Source organism: Alligator sinensis, unplaced genomic scaffold, assembly GCF_000455745.1.
Source record: "Alligator sinensis unplaced genomic scaffold, ASM45574v1 scaffold447_1, whole genome shotgun sequence".
Taxonomy (NCBI): domain Eukaryota; kingdom Metazoa; phylum Chordata; order Crocodylia; family Alligatoridae; genus Alligator; species Alligator sinensis.
The window spans coordinates 1,132,681-1,148,637 of NW_005842123.1; the positions used below are offsets into that span (position 1 = coordinate 1,132,681).

Sequence of the window (15,957 nt, forward strand, 5' to 3'; positions counted from 1 at the left end):
AATAGAAACCCTGTATGAGATTCAGAGGAGTTTGGCGACCTGATCCACCGCCCACCTCTTTCTGTCTTCGAGTGATAATTCTTTTTAAGACGTATCTACAAGGTTTCTATTTTGGTGGCGCGCTTGTCCAGGGCATCCGGAGCTCTGTTTCCGTGGAGCCTAGCAAACTCCACGTGATCGTTCGTGTTGTTTTGTTTGTAACTGCAACTCAAGCAAGTTTTCCAGCCTGCACCGCAACCATCTTCGGTGTAAGTAAACAATCTTTCAATCTACCATTACAAGTCCGTGCCTAATTCTAGCGTGTAGCCCGTTCTCTCCGACCCCGCGTGCCCGGGCTGCTGGCCACAGCCCACGCAGAGCACAAAAAAGGGCCCGGCTCGCACCCGGCCCGCACATGCTAAACAGGTCACACTCTTTTATTCTTCTCTTGGCAGATTCTTCTCTTGTTTTCAGTTCCCATGGTTATTCTAGTAACTCTCCTCTGTACAGTTTCCAGGTTGGATACATCTTTCTTGAACAAAGATGACTAGAATTGTACCAAGTATTTCACATGTTTGCTCAGATCACTTTTTCCCTTTCCCTCCTTAGATATAAGTACAACATTTAGGAATTCTCCAGTCATTCATTTTTATTTACAAGGCTGAAGAATCATTTATTATTAGTTTTAATTTCCTTTGCAAACTTAGTTTGACTTTTGGTGATTCTCATTTTATTCCTACCTTTTCTGCCCTCTAACTGCAACTTTCTTTGTGCATCTTTTGCTATCCCTTGTAGGCTCCCTGTTTAGAGCTTATATCCTTTTTGATGAAGTTATTCATCCTAGTAGGTCTGAGCCCATTCTGTACAATTTTTTTCTTCTCTTGGAGTGCAAATTCTTTGTGCCTTCCAATTAAAGAAAATAGTCCTTTCCACATTCAAGTCTCTGAGCTCTTCAGTCCACATGTTTTCACTAATTGCTTCCCTTAATTTAATCCTGGTTAAGTATCCACTGGGTGTGTCTATATGGGTGTGACTAATCTACTGCACAGTAAAGCATCACCATCTACATGTACACACCATTTATTGCACAGTAAGTTAGTCTACTGCACAGTTAGCTACTACCTGTAAATCACAAAAAAGTTTGCCTTTGCTACTGCACATTGGTTACTGCACCTTTATCTAGTTCCTCATATTAGATGTTCTAAACAACGCACTGTAGCAAAGGCGTATTAGTGAACATGTAGATGTGCTCACAGGGAGCATGTGTAGACATGCTCCCAGGAAAGACTTACTATGCAGTAAGACTTTATAGAATGAATAGCACCTGTAGATGTGCCTAGTAACAATGATGGTAGAAGAAAGATGTAGATGCAATGCTTGTAAAAGTTATCAGCCTGACAATACCAGACAGAAATCTTCTGTATATCTGAGAAGCAGGTACATCCTGGGTAGCAGTAACAACAGCTTCTCCCAGGTTTTCTGCCAATATTCCTTATTGGGTTTGTAGGTCATGGTCTCTGACTGTTTAATCCTGGGTCCTTCTGGGCTTGTCTACATGAGACACTACTGCGCAGTAGCAATGAGCTACCGTGCAGTAGCTTGTTGCCACCATTCAGTAGTGTTGCCAGGCACTAACTGTGTGGCAACAATACTGCACAGTAGCTCATTGCTACTGTGTAGTAGCATCAGAAAAAAAATGTGTGGTGACAGAACTGTGCAGTAACACCAGTAACAACTGCACAGTCTGCCACTCATGTAGACACGGCCTCAGAGTCTAAAACGTATTGCTAATTAAGCTTGTAGTTCTGTGAGGTATGGACTCCTACTTACTGGGTGCGTCTACACATGCACTTTAATGAGCAGTAGCCTATTTTACTGTGCATTAAAGCAGCATGTAAAACAATGGGTTTTACACTATGCACAATAAAATAAGCTACTGAACATTAACTGTCACCTAAAAAGTATGTGTGGGTGCTACTGTGCATTAGAGCAACCTAATGTGTATCAATTTAGTACCTCACATTGGAGGTACTAAATTTAATGCACATTAGGAAAAGTGCATTAATGCACATGTAGGTGCGCCCAATAGGACCTGAATTGAGACTGTTAACTTCAAAACGGTATGTGAATAAACTAATGATTCAAAACCAATTAGAGCGTCCACATTTAATTCCCAGTTCCCTGAGACATCCATTTCCCCCATGCATTTAGATTTTGAGGCATAGACATTTCACAAAATCATCTTAATTGACAGGATTTTCATCTCTAGGTTTTGACAATAGTCTTGTGCTTCAGAGACTAAAAACAGATTCAAGTCATAGTTTAGTTTCCAATCTCCCTATAGATCACTCTATCACTAGGGCTGCTTCTAGACATTTAAAAAAAAAAAAAGGTGTTTTACCTGAAACTCAGTGCACTCCCCTGTCGAGCCCAGTGCATGCCCAGAAGAAGCACTGCATTAGTTAGACCTGGCTCACCCAATGTCTGTATAGATCAAGTGTTTTAGAGGAGCTGTTTGGTGTTTTTATATAGTAGCTGATTCAATCAGCTTGTAGATAAAAGCACCAAAAAAACCTGCTGAAGTGCCTGAACTATACAGATGTTGCCGAGCCAGGTTGAACTAATGTGCTGCTTCTTCCACCAAAGTGTTTTGGTTTTTTTTTCAACATCTGTATGCAGCCTATATGTGCTTTAGTTCTCCATTGTAAACTGAAGATAATTCCACTTTCTTTCCCTGTGTTTTGTCTCTTCCATCTCTCTTTCTTTGTCTGTCCATACATACAACACGGTTTACAACAAGGCTGGCCAACTTGCGGCATGAATGCCACAAATGACACAGGGAGTCTCTATGTGTGGCGTGTGGCAAACTGGGGAGGGAACAGGCAGCACAATGGCAGATAGGGCAGGGAGCAGAAAGCAGATCATCAGCACAGGGCAGGAAGCAGAAAGCAGACCAGCAGATCAAGTAGGGGAAAGGAACTAGAGAGGCACTCAGGGATGTGCAGGGCTAATTTGTGGCATGCCTGCCAAAGAGGTTGGCCCCCACTGGTTTACAGTAAGACCTTCACTGTCACTAGGGGCATGCAAAAAAATAATAATTATAAGTGTAACTTGTTGTTTGCACACCACCAGGATGTATTCTAAGCAAAGATAAGGGAAAACCAGAAACTCAGAACTGAATCCTGGGTTGGATCCAGAACTTAATTAATTATTGCATTTTTAAATGTTTTGTATATGTATAGACAGATAGACTTTTAGGATTGGAAAATAAATAAAAATGCTCAATTTGGCTTGGCTTTTATCGTTCTAAATATAACCAACAGAGTCTTCCACTCACTGACCATAAAGTTTTTGTTCAAGAGAACTTTGTCCAAAAAGGGGTCCAAAAGAACCATGAAAAAGAAAGAGTGCTAGGCATTCACAAAGAGAGAGATGCTTTCTCTTTCCTCCCATCTTGGAAGATGATCAATAAAAAAGAATGAAATGCGAGTACAGAAGCTTTCATGTCTATTAATGGCATTGTCCATCCCAGAACTCAGATCCATCCTGTTCTTATCTATTATCCTGAGCATTCAGCGCATGATCCCTCAAAGGAGAGATCAAGCAGCTGCTCTCTCTTTGTTAAGTACATAGGATTTTTCATTTATGGGTCTCATTTGCAAAAAGGCTTAATGGCAAAGATTTAGGGGACAAAGTGCACCTTGTAATGGTTGTACTTTAACATACAAAATCTAAGCCAAAGTACATATGGCTGTATTTGCTTTTTTCCCCCCAGCTTTTAAAGAACAACAATCTGCATTAACTGCTTGCATAAACACTGGCTTGGGATCTAGTAGAAAGCTATAAGATGAAATGTCTAGTTCAGAATCTGAATTTTGAACATCTCTCTACTATGGAGGGTGATTATAAAAAGGATTGAGATAGACTGTTCTCTGTGGCCACAGGGGACAGGACTGGGCACAGGGGTCTCAAACTGCAGCAGGGGAATAGGCTACTCAGAGAAGTTGTGGAATCTCCATCCTTGAATCGTTTTAAAATCGGATTAGATAAATAGTTGACTAGGATGGTTTAATAAAAGATGATCTTGTCTTGAGCAGGGGGTTGGACTAGATGACCTCCTGATGTCCCTGCTAACCTTTCTGTGATTCTGTGATGCTGTTGTTCAGGGATGTTTGTATCTAAGGTTTTGTTTGGAAAATAGGGATGAGCTGTCAGCTTCAGCTGTAAGTCATGGTTCAGTTCTAGTACCTAACTTCTGATAGAGGGGTCTTTAACCCAGGATTTTAGTGTCTCTCTACTAAGCCAAACTGGGTGCATATACATCTGCAATTAATGTGCCAAATTTTCTCCACAGAAATTTCAGGCTCATTAAAGCATTCCTGGATGTGTATTTACACATGCATCCACATCAGGAGCAAATTGTGCCCAATAGGAACAGGCCAGTCCAGGGCTGCTTCTGCCCTGCTCTGCCCCCCTCCCCCGCAGCAGCCAGGGGGAGTCCAGGCTCCCCTGGGTGCCAGCCCATAGCTGTTCCAGCTCTGGGGGCAGCCCTGATCTGCATGGGGGGGAGCTGTCCTGGCTCAGCAGGCAGCTACCTGCTAGCCCTGAACAGAGTGGTACCTGTGTCCCGATCTCCATGGGGCAGGGAGAGCTGTTCTGGGTGCCAGGCAGCTGGCTCCCAGGCATGTGGAAATCCATGTTGAGATTTCCATGTGGCTGGAAGGCAGCTGCTCAGTAGCTGGGACAGCTCTCTCAGCCCTGCAGAGATCTGGATGGGTCCCAATATCCACGTGGCTGGGAGGCACCTGCCTGGCAGCTGGGACAGCTCTCCCAGCCACGTGGAGATCGGGACAGGTCCCAATCTCCATGTGGCTGGGAGGCAGCATCCCACCTAACTGGGACAGCTCTCCCTGCTCCCTGTGGTCCCCTGCTGCCTAGGCTGACCAGGAACAATTTGCTTCCAGTCAGTGTCTACACATGTGTTTTGGCACATGAGTTTAATGCCCCTATTTCTAGTACCTGTATCTATGGGTGCTAAAAAATGGCACAATAGACTAACCTAGTGCATAGTAATTGCTGCACGCATAGTCAGTGATGCTTTACTGTGCATTAGATTAGTCTAATGTGCAATAAAGTATCTGTCAGCACACCCACTGTTGAGTTTTGGACTGAATTTTGTCAAGTGTGTTGGCATTTAACACTTACCTAAGGCGAACCCCCAAAGTCCATTGAAGTTAATGGTAAGACTCCAGTTGACTTCAGTGGGCTTCAAATGAAGCCTTAGGTGAAGAAATTCACTTTCATCTGGATTCATTACAGGCAAGAGTAGCTGAGGAAGTAAACTGAATAACGCCCATTTAGGATAGGATTACACTTAGCTAGAAATCTGCACTGAGGGCAGGGTGCAGCTGTTTACAAGATTTAATCTAATAATGTCCTCCAGCTAATAGAGAGAAAAACTCAACCTTGGTGAGATGGTAGTCAATTATAGTCCCATAGGTCCCCTGGCATTACTTATGTAGTCCTTGTTTATTACAGAAAATTAAGAAACAAAATTATCTTGCTTATGCCATATAAAATGCTAAAAAAACTAGGCCCAAGTCAACCTGTCACTCAAAAATGGTTGATGTCAGTTTGAGTGTTCTGTCTCTTTCTCATGTCCCTTTTAGAGTCAATATAAGGGTACTGATTTCTCTCATTTTGATTTGGCAATATTTTACGGGCACTTTACATAGGTGTAAATGATTATATTAGGTACTAAGGCAATGAAGAACAAACCCTTTTGTTTCTGAAATCTCCTGTCTTTAGAAAGAATCTCTCCATGTCAGGAATGAAAGGGATTAGCAGACTAGAAGAATCCTTAGTAATAAACGAAGGATATTAGGCAACACTTTTCAAAGCCCATGGGGATGTTTAGATGCCCATTTTTAATGGGAAGTGAGCATCCAAACCCCCTAAGCAGCTCTGAACACTCCAACTTAGGCTTCACAAAAACATTTTCTTTCTTAAAAATTCATTTTATAAAACCTTTTATGACAAATAACCCATAACTGCCACGTCGCAAATCTCAAAAGGGCCTTCACCCAACAAGGACACACTCCTCAAGAGAGATAGATCGTTCTTTTGAAACAGCCACTCAGATACCATGTGAAGATTTGCTGCAGTACAAAAAGAAAATCCCCACAAATCGCACACCATTAGTTATGAGATATCACCTTTCCCTGGAATATATATGGAAAATCCTCAAGCAATTGCAACCCATACTAAAAAAAGACCCATTTCTTAAAAAAATCTCTCCAGCACCACCCATCTTAGTATTTAAACAAGCACCAAACCTCACTAACCTCATCACCAGAAGCAAACTCCCTAAGACTCAAGCCACACCAAGTGGATCCAGACCATGCCAGGACAAGAAATGCAAAACCTGACAATGTATCTCCACCACTCCCACAATAACTACGCCTCACAACAGAACCATCATCATTCTGGATCTTACACCTGCACCTCCAGAAATGTAATATATCTCATCCAGTGCACCAAATGTCCTGATGGAAAATACATAGGAGAGACCAAACAACAACTGCGCACCAGAATGAATGCACACCGGAAATCTATCAAAGACAAAAATATCCCATTACCTGTGGGGGCACATTTCTCACAAGACAATCACTCCCTGTCTGACCTTTCAGTTCTAATCCTCAAAAGCAACTTACAAAACACCTTCCATAGATGAGCCTAGAAACTTCACATCATAAATCTACTGGATACAAAAAATCATGGACTCAATATAGACACTGGATTTATGACACATTACAACCTGCCTGACATCTGATTCACCAGGTACCTGCCTGAAGTTATCATTTGCATTCCCCGCCCCCGCCAGCCCCCCTTCCTCACTTCCCCTCCTTCTCTATCCCTAATTTCCAGCTATTTACTTTTTCTCAGACTCCCTCTTTTCTACCTGGGAGAACTCATTACTACAGTAGAGTCTCCCTTGCTTACCTTTGGCATTCCTTCACCCATGTTTCCCCCCTCATTCTGTCCCCTCCTCTCCCTTCTCTACCCATCATTTTCCTAATTTCTACCTATTTACACTCTCACTGACTTCCTGTCACACTTTTAGCTTCTTTCATTCCCTGGAGATCTCAGAACAGCAGAGTCTTCCTATGCCTGAAGAAGGGTACATGTGCCCAAAAGCTTGCCAAGAGCTTTGTTCCAACTACTCAGTCGGTCTAATAAAAGATATCACATCTACCCAAGGAACCTTGCTTGCCTTTACGACAAATAATTAAAAAAAACCCCTCCATTGTTTTGATCTGTGTTAAAAATTGGCAAAATTGACCTTTCACACTTCATTTCCTTACCAATGTGCTGACAACTGAAAGTGGTGGGGGTCTTTTGGGAGTGAGAGTGAATTAAGAAATTAATATCCCATGAGTTTCAGGAGGAGACTCCATGATATCACATTCTGAACCCTATACACCCTACAAACTGCTAAATGACTGTTTAGCCGGCATCACTGTAGAGGTATGGTGGTGAATTAATCACACATTCACTTTCCACATCTGGGAACCTGGTTCAGTGTCAGGCTGTCTTGAAACAAATGTCATAGTGACATCCACCTTGTAGCAAATGGAAACCCAAGCAAACTTTCAAAGCACCGTCTGTCTGGGTAGAATTCAGCACAGTCACCTCACCAGATTCTTGTCAGCGTGGTCCCAAGGATCCGAACATTTGATTGTATACAGACAGTTAGGTGTACTGGTACAGCTGCCTGCAGAGATGATGGGAGAGATCTGGGAAGAGGATAATAGGCATGTCCCTCAATTCACTCATGCAGTGATTCTCAACCAGAGAGCCCTAGCACCCGGTGATGCTGTAAGAGCCTTAGAAGGGTGTGGCAAGGTCTCTCACAAATATTAGCACTACTAGGGGTGCAAAGACCTTTGCACAATTCATAGGAAAAACCCAGAGGTTTCAAACAGGAGTCTGCAGTATCAAAACCATTCGGACCTGCTGCAACCCTTCTGTGTTCTTTGCAACAGAAGAAATGCTCCCCATGTTTTGACACACACATACGGAGCGTATGCACATGCTCCGTACGCACATGCTCCATGTGCACACATACATGCTCCCCAGGTTTTTACACACACATGATACATGCACACACATACCAGGTTTTTACACACACCCACTCCTGACATTTTTATACACACACTCCATCCACACCCATGCTCCACACAAATACACACACACACATGCTCCCCATGTTTACACACACACAACCAGGGCTGTCCCTAGCAAGGGAATGAATTGGGGCGACTGCTCTGGGCCCCATGCTTCCGGGGGCCCCACGGAGCTGGGCCGGCTTCACATCCAGCCACTCGCCACCTAGCCCCCAGTCTCCCGCCCAGGCCACACAGGCTGATTTGCCCAGGGTCCCACACCCTGCCACGGTTGTCTCTGCACACAACACATGCACACACACGCTCCCCAGGTTTTTACACACACCCACTCCTGACATTTTTACACACATGCTCCATCCCCACACACATGCTCCCCAGGTTTTTACACCCCCTAGGTTTGTGTACACACATGCTCCCCAGGTTTGTACACACACAACACATGCCCGCACACACACTCGCCAGGTTTTTACATCCACAGACACACTCCCAACATTGTTACACACACAAGCTCCATCCACACACATGGTGTGTCCCCCCCACACACACACACAGACCAGCGCTCCCCAGGTTTTTGCATACACACACTCACCAGGTCCCCCCCCCGCCAAGGTTTTTACACACGCACCCACGCTCCCGGGTTTGCACACGCACACGCCGCCCAGGCCTGCCCTAGAGGCGGGGGTGGGGAGGCGTCGCCCTGCCCGTTACGCGGGCGGGGGGGCAGGCGGCTCCTTTAAGGCGGGCGGCCCGGGCAGGGCGAAGGCGCGATGCTGCGGGCAGATGTGGCCCTAGGCTGCAGCCCGCGGGTGCCGGCGCTCCCCGCCTAGCAGCGGCGCTGGGGCTTGGGCAGCCGCCCCGGAGCCGCCGCGGCATCGCCCCCTCCGCCTCCTGCCAGGCGGGCCGCGCGGGATGGGCCGGCTGCTTCGTGGATGCCCTCAACGTGGTGCCGCACGTCTTCCTGCTCTTCATCACCTTCCCCATCCTCTTCATCGGTGAGTGGGGCGCCCCCCTCCCCCCCGCGGGATCCCTGCCTCTGGATCCCCACGCGCACAGCTGGAATGCAGCGCGCAGCTGGCTCGGGGCGGGGGAGGCATCTGCAGAAGCCTGACCTGGTTTCCCGGCGCCCCCCCCACCCCGCGCTCCTGACCTAGCAGGACAGTGGCCTGGAGGACGAGTCCGTCCCGGCTTCCTTCGCAGAGGAAAGCTGCCGGAGCACCTGGGATCCGCCTCTCTCCTCTATTGCAGGCAGAAATCAAGCTCCCTTGCCTTTGACTTTGTGGGCCCGGCTGTGAGATTTCACCCCTTCTTGTGTTGCTGCTGACTGGGTTCCTGTTCTAGGGTAGATATTAGGACAAACTTTTTCACTAGGAAGATAGTAAAGCACTGGAACAGGCTACCCAGAGAGGTTATACAGTCTTCATCTTCTGGGGCGCATCTACACGTGCATATTGATGCGGAGCAATAAACTCCCGGGCTTGTCACACCACAGTTTATTGCTCCCAGGCACTGCATATACACTCTCGCACCCCATCCAGCCCTGTCAGCATCTGCACGTGTGCTGCTGCAGAGTGAAAAACTTTGCCCTAGGATAATACTTGTATTACCTGCTGTGGAGTTTATTAGTTTATACCAGTCTAATAGCCCTACAGTCTAGATGCCAAAATGTTTACTGCAGAGCTAATTAGTCTACTCCTCTTGTGTAGACCTGCCCCCTTGGAGGTTTTTAAGACCTGGGTAGACAAAGCCTTGGCTGGGATGATCTATTTGGGGTTGGTCCTGCTCTGAGTAGGGGGTGGACTAGATGACCTCCTGAGGTCCCTTCCAACCCTTGTTTTCTATGATTCTATTATCCTTGTTTAGTATGTAGGCAGCCCTCAAAGGGTTATTAGTAATAAGACACATTCATGAGTTAGCAACCTGCTTCCCAGGCACCAGAGAAGCCCAAGGCATCCTGCTTAACCATGCCATGCTAAAATGTTAAGTTCAGATCCTGATGCAGAGCTATGGATGCTTGAGTCTATCAAAGCTGCTCTCACCCTGCAGTTGGGTTATTAACACTACTTGATAAAACATAAATGTTGCCATTACCCAAGTAGCTTAGCTTTTCATAGGATAAAGAATCTTGATGAAATAACAGGGAAAGACACGTTCTGCAGTCCTTGGGCAGGTAAAGCTGCTCTTGAAGTCCATGTGAAAATGTGTATTGTGAGAACTGAATAAAAACTAAGAGAAGGATGAGGGGGTTTGCTTTATTGACTTTGTCAGGTAAAGGAAATAAGACTCAAACACATTTACTCTTAAAGTTAAGGAAGTCTGACAAGTGAACAGAAACATGCTTTGTATCAAATCATACCGGCATTTTTATTGCAAGTAAACAATGTTGGCCTGGCCCTGAGGTGTGTGTGTGGCACTGGAGATGCCATGTATCGGGGTGGGCAAAATGCAGCCTGGGGGCCGGATAAATTAATATTTATCTGCCCCTGGCTGCCTGTCATGCGGCCCTCGATGGCTTGCCAAAGTCAGTAAGCGGCCCTCTGCCCAAAATAATTGTCCGCCCCTGCACTACAGGGTCCAGTAGTTGAATACATTTGTACTTTACTTCTCAAACTTGGAGTCCTGATTCTGTGTAAATTTCAGGTTAAAGGAGTTTGGTAGTTTAGTTTTTGGATAACACACAATAACCCTTTTCTACACCCTTGTCCTTCGATCATGAAAGTTCCAGCGTTAGAAAAACAGAATTAACGTTCAAAACAGAGAGTAATTTGAAGAGTTCTCTAGGGGAAGTAAGTGCTGCATAGTCTCTCTTCTACCCATGGCTTTCTGCAGTGTTCTTAGTCCTTCGTGTTCTTAAAAACCAGACAGCCCTGGCATGATTTAAAGAATGGGAGTTTCAAAGTAACAGATGATATTTATTTGAGTTAAGAAGTCTTAAGTGTTTGATTACTTTAAGAAACATACTTTTTTAAAGTTAAATTGAGGAATGTAAATTGCACAGGTTTTATCACACAGTATTAGTAAAAATAATGAATTTTAATAGCTTAGTTAAAAAGGTTTAATGTATGTAATTATTTGGAAACAGGTTATTAAGTCTGTACCGGAGACTTGTGTTGTATATTCTGTCTGTCTTATTGCTTATACTTTGTAAGTTAGTAATTATACAATAAGTGCACAGTTCTGCAATCACTTAAACATACATAAGTAGTCTTATTAATCGGAGTGGTTTTACCCATATGAGTAAAGTTATTAATATGTAGCAAAGCAGGGCATAAATATGTGACTCAGATTTTTTTTCCTTTAGAACTTGTATGCTTAAGTTCTCTCGTATGATTTCTACAACCACTCTAATTCTTGGAAGTGCACAGAAATTATAACATCATTCCTAGTGTCACATTTTGACGATACATATTTCTAACATTCTCCAATTCACTTATACTACCTTTAAAAGCAGAGTGGTCAGTATGTTCAGTTTAGAATGTTTTATGAAAGGGGTTTGTGGGTGTATTAAAAATCCTCATGATGATTCTGCTTTTACATTTAGGATGGGGAAGTCAGAGTTCCAAAGTTCATATACATCATAGCACATGGCTGCATTTTCCTGGCCACAATTTACGTTGGATCTTGACTTTCATCCTTTTGTTTGTGCTGGTGTGTGAAATAGCAGAGGGCATAGTGTCAGATGGGTAAGTGGATGCATAGCTTCTCTTGATAACACCAACTATTTTTAAAGGGTTTCAATATAAGTACTAACTCCCTGTCTAAATTTTCATCTAAATCATTTGGCTTGGAATAAGCATGTAATCTGTATTCTTGGTGATTAACCTACAGACCTTGTATCAGAAATTCCATAGACCTTGCCAAGTATGCACACACACACACACACACACACACACACACAAATGGCCTTAAACATTTTTAGTTCAGCTTAATGACATTATCATTCCAAAGAAAAATTGTAGATAAATCCTGACAATTCAAGCAGATGATGACATTTTAATGACATATTTTTATATATATCTAAGGGCCTGATCTCAGTCCTTACTCCCCATGATATTATCAGCAAACTCCCCATGATATTATCAGTGTTCCTCCATGAGCCAAATTGTACTTCCCTTAACAAAAGAAGTTGGCTTCTTGGACCCCTTCTCACACAGGTTTTACACTGTAATAGACTTCAACAGAGTGGGCGTGTCTACACATGCAGTTAGTGTGCATGAATAAACTTCAGAGCTTATTGTTCTGGAGTTTATTTCTGTGCAGCACACTGAGCCTGGTTAGAGCAGCCCTGGCTGGCAGCAGCCCATGCTTGTTTTGACTGGGCTCAATGTGCTGTGGAGGGGCTGGCTGGGGCATGAGGGTGCTTCATTGTGGGGCTAGCTGGCAGGCAGCCCCTGCCCTGAAGTACCCTTCCGCCCCAACCACCTGGGCAATGTCTACATGTGTACTGCTGCACATGAAAAAACACCGAGGCAGGCTAGTACTTGTATTGCCATAGTCTTGTGTGCTGTAATAGGGGTGCACATGTAGATGCAGAGAGGTTTTACTTCAGAGCTAATTAGACAGTTCTGCAGTAAATGTCTTGTGTGTATGTGCCCCTTATGTAGCATGAGTGTGCCTGAGGAGAGACTCCATCCCATTGTCTTCATGGAGCTACTCACAGTACTATAGGAAACAGGATTTGACCCCCATCAATGTAAAAGTCTAGATAGAACGAATGCGAGAAGCAAAGGTTTTTCACTGATTACTTTTTATTGGACCAATTGTGTAGCTGTGAGAAGCAAGAAGACAGGTCTCCCCCATCTTTCCTGGATCATCATGGCTGCTGCAACACTCCAACCCAAAACTGAATGAAAGCAGACAGAACCTGCTTCTGCTCCAATTGATATCAAATTTATCCTCTCATAGAAAAGAGGATTAAATTTGAAGTTATAAATAGACTGTTATATTAACATGATTATTCTTTCTTAATTCTAACATTACTTTCACCTGGCGCATCAGCTGTATATATCTTTAAACTTGAATAATAAAATATGGGAGAAACTGTAGTAATTGAAGCAAGTCATATGATCCATGAAAGTATGTTAACAAAAGTTAGAGGTGTGGAATGATGACTGATAGTGTTTTTCATTATTTTAAGGAGGTGTGATTGTATTTCACATTATATGTAATGGATTGTGTAGCCTTTGCCATATTAAACAGAACTGTATCTCTGAATCAGTTATACCCATCTGTATAATAAGGATAAAAATACTTTCCTAACATTTGTAAAACACCAAGATTCTTGGATAGGTCACATGACCACATTTATTACTATGTCCTCTGAAAACTAAATATTAGGTAGGAAATCTCTCAATACCTAAAAGACCATTTTAGAAAGAGTTTGTCAAATAGTGGTTTTAGTTTTTCACTGTGGAGTTGGGGAACTGGTAGGGGACCAGAATGCTGTCTCCTTCGAAGTTATGTTTTGTCTTGAAGGCTAGGGACAGAAATTACACATACATCAGTATAAGTGATAGAAAACCAGTTGAAATCTGTAATACAATAGAAGTTCAGTGCACATAAGCCACTTTCAAAATGGCTGAAACTAGTTTAAGATAAACCTGGATGGATGTAGCATCAGACTTAACTGAGTTAGGTTAAATCAGTTTATTGAACTTCTGTCCTGGGTTCCTTCCAGATTCAAGTTAACTCACAGTCCCCCAGCATCCCAGGATGCTTTGCACCTTCCCTCAACCCCCTCCCTCCTCACAGGGTGGGCAGGCTAGCTTTGGCCCAAGCTATCTACTCCAGCAGAGGAGGGAGGCACACTCTAGCACCCCCACCTCTGCCCCCACCAGCTTCTGGCAAGGGCCACTGCAGGCATTTGGCTGTATTTCTAGAATCAAAAGTTCATGTCTTTTCACTTGCTTATTGGTTCAGTCTATGCAGTTTAGACAAACGTGCAAAGATTGAATTGATTCAGCCTGGGGCTTTTTGACTCTGTGTAGCTGAAGAAAAGTTCTCCCAGTCATGTACTGCTTAAGTTGACCCAGAGAACTGCTGTTGGGTACTAAGTGCTGCCTAACAAGAATCAAAGCTCCTAGCTATAGAGTTGTGTCTCTGAAGCACTCAGCGGACTAGCATGTGGTCCTCTGAATAAAAACAAACTTTTGTTCCTGTAGTGAAGACCCTCATCAGCTTCCTAAGGCAAAACAAGTCACACTATTAACACGTCCTCTTGACAGCAGTAGACTGTCAAAGGGTTTTGCACCCAGGAATAGGCAGAGGCTATTGTGTTGCAAAGAAGGTTCTGAGATATGCTTTTAACTTGGTATTCCAGCAACTTAATGTTTCTGTTTACTTACAAATAAGTATCACGGACTCAGTTCATGTTAGAGCAGATAAGACTATCTGTCTAAAGAACACTACTGTTGAAACCTATGCAAAAGATGTGATCCCTAAGATTTTCCCTGCTGGAAAATCTGTTGACCAAAAGTTTGGGTTTCTCTATTAATATACAGACAAGTCTTATTACGCCCAGTTGGAGTTGAGGGTCATCAAACAGCACAATTGTATCAATTGCCTACTGTCTTTTCCATTCAGAAAAGCAGTCTCCACAAAACCCCCCTGTTCCAAGTTGGTCTATATAGTTGTCTCTTCATGTGTGTCCATTCTCTTTGCAGCTCAGATAAGTGCTGGGCAAAATTGTAATCCTTTCTTTCCAGTTAGTACAGGGGGTGCTTTGTCCATTTTTGAGAGGAGAGAAGGGGGATTATGGTTCCACCCATCTAGGTGCAAGACAACAGAACTAGTTAACTACGTATAACAGAACAGGCTGCACTCAAAAAGTGGAATAGTCCAGCTTCAGTGGGTTTTCCTCAAGCTAAATGCCCCTCATGTTTCCTCTTGGACAGGATAGTTCTGTCCTACCCACAAAGCAAAGATATGTCTTCAGGTACCATCTATTTTAGCTTCATGGTCATTTGAAATTTTGTTTGCATACTTGTTAAAAACAGAACAGCCTAGCATTGATACCAGGCTAAAGTGTTCTTCCATATTGCTAACTTGGGGTATGAAATGATGGATTTCTTTAAAGCCATTCTATAACATTGTAAGCCTTTGAACTTTTTTGTAATCATAGTTGCTTATTTATTTGGTAGAAAGCTTCCAAAGTAATTACATTTTATAATTCATTTGAACTAAAGAGTCTAAAAAGAGATTTCTTCTGAGACTGATCTTGCTGTCCTGGTTTAGGCAATGCAGTACTCCAGTTGGTTTCAGTGAATACTGAAGATGCATAGGGGTTGAATAAGTTGTTCCTTTCTCAGTTTAAGGAATTTCAAGTTTACCTAAATGATTAAGTAAATTTTATTCCTAAGTCACTTGCACTTTAGAAAATCCCACCCTTACTATCAGGGAACAAAATGGCGTCCAATTAAAAATTTAAACAGTATATACTTAACTATATAATATACTTTTTTTTTTTTAGGATTTCAAACTCCCATCACTTGCATCTGTATATGCCGGCTGGAATGGCATTCTTGGCAGCCATCACATCTGTTGTTTACTACCATAACATTGAAACATCAAATTTTCCTAAATTATTAATAGGTATGTTCCACAATGTAAGAAACTGGATGTGTGAATAAGTATGTTCCTATGTTATCTGTTTATTCTGTGACTGGCAGTAGCTGTTCCTATTGACCTAGGCTTCTGTTCTGTTTCTGTTTCTAGCTCATCTTTGTTTGGATCCACTGATCCAACATCAATTCAGATAATTTTTGGGGAAGGGTTGCTTTTTTATAAATCACTCTTT

The 15,957-nt window shown here is 43.2% G+C and overlaps 1 protein-coding gene across 1 annotated transcript in view; it reads left to right on the forward strand.

Annotated features, from left to right (window-relative positions):
* Positions 1-7,434: 7,434 nt before the first annotated feature.
* The window catches only part of ABCC8 (ATP binding cassette subfamily C member 8), a 154,741-nt gene continuing 146,218 nt past the window's right edge, over positions 7,435-15,957 (forward strand). Inside the window, exons 1-4 of the mRNA XM_006024884.3 lie at positions 7,435-7,506; positions 9,061-9,157; positions 11,704-11,845; positions 15,631-15,752. Of these exons, the coding sequence (XP_006024946.1) occupies positions 7,435-7,506; positions 9,061-9,157; positions 11,704-11,845; positions 15,631-15,752 (433 nt within the window). The remainder of the gene's footprint in view (positions 7,507-9,060; positions 9,158-11,703; positions 11,846-15,630; positions 15,753-15,957) is intronic.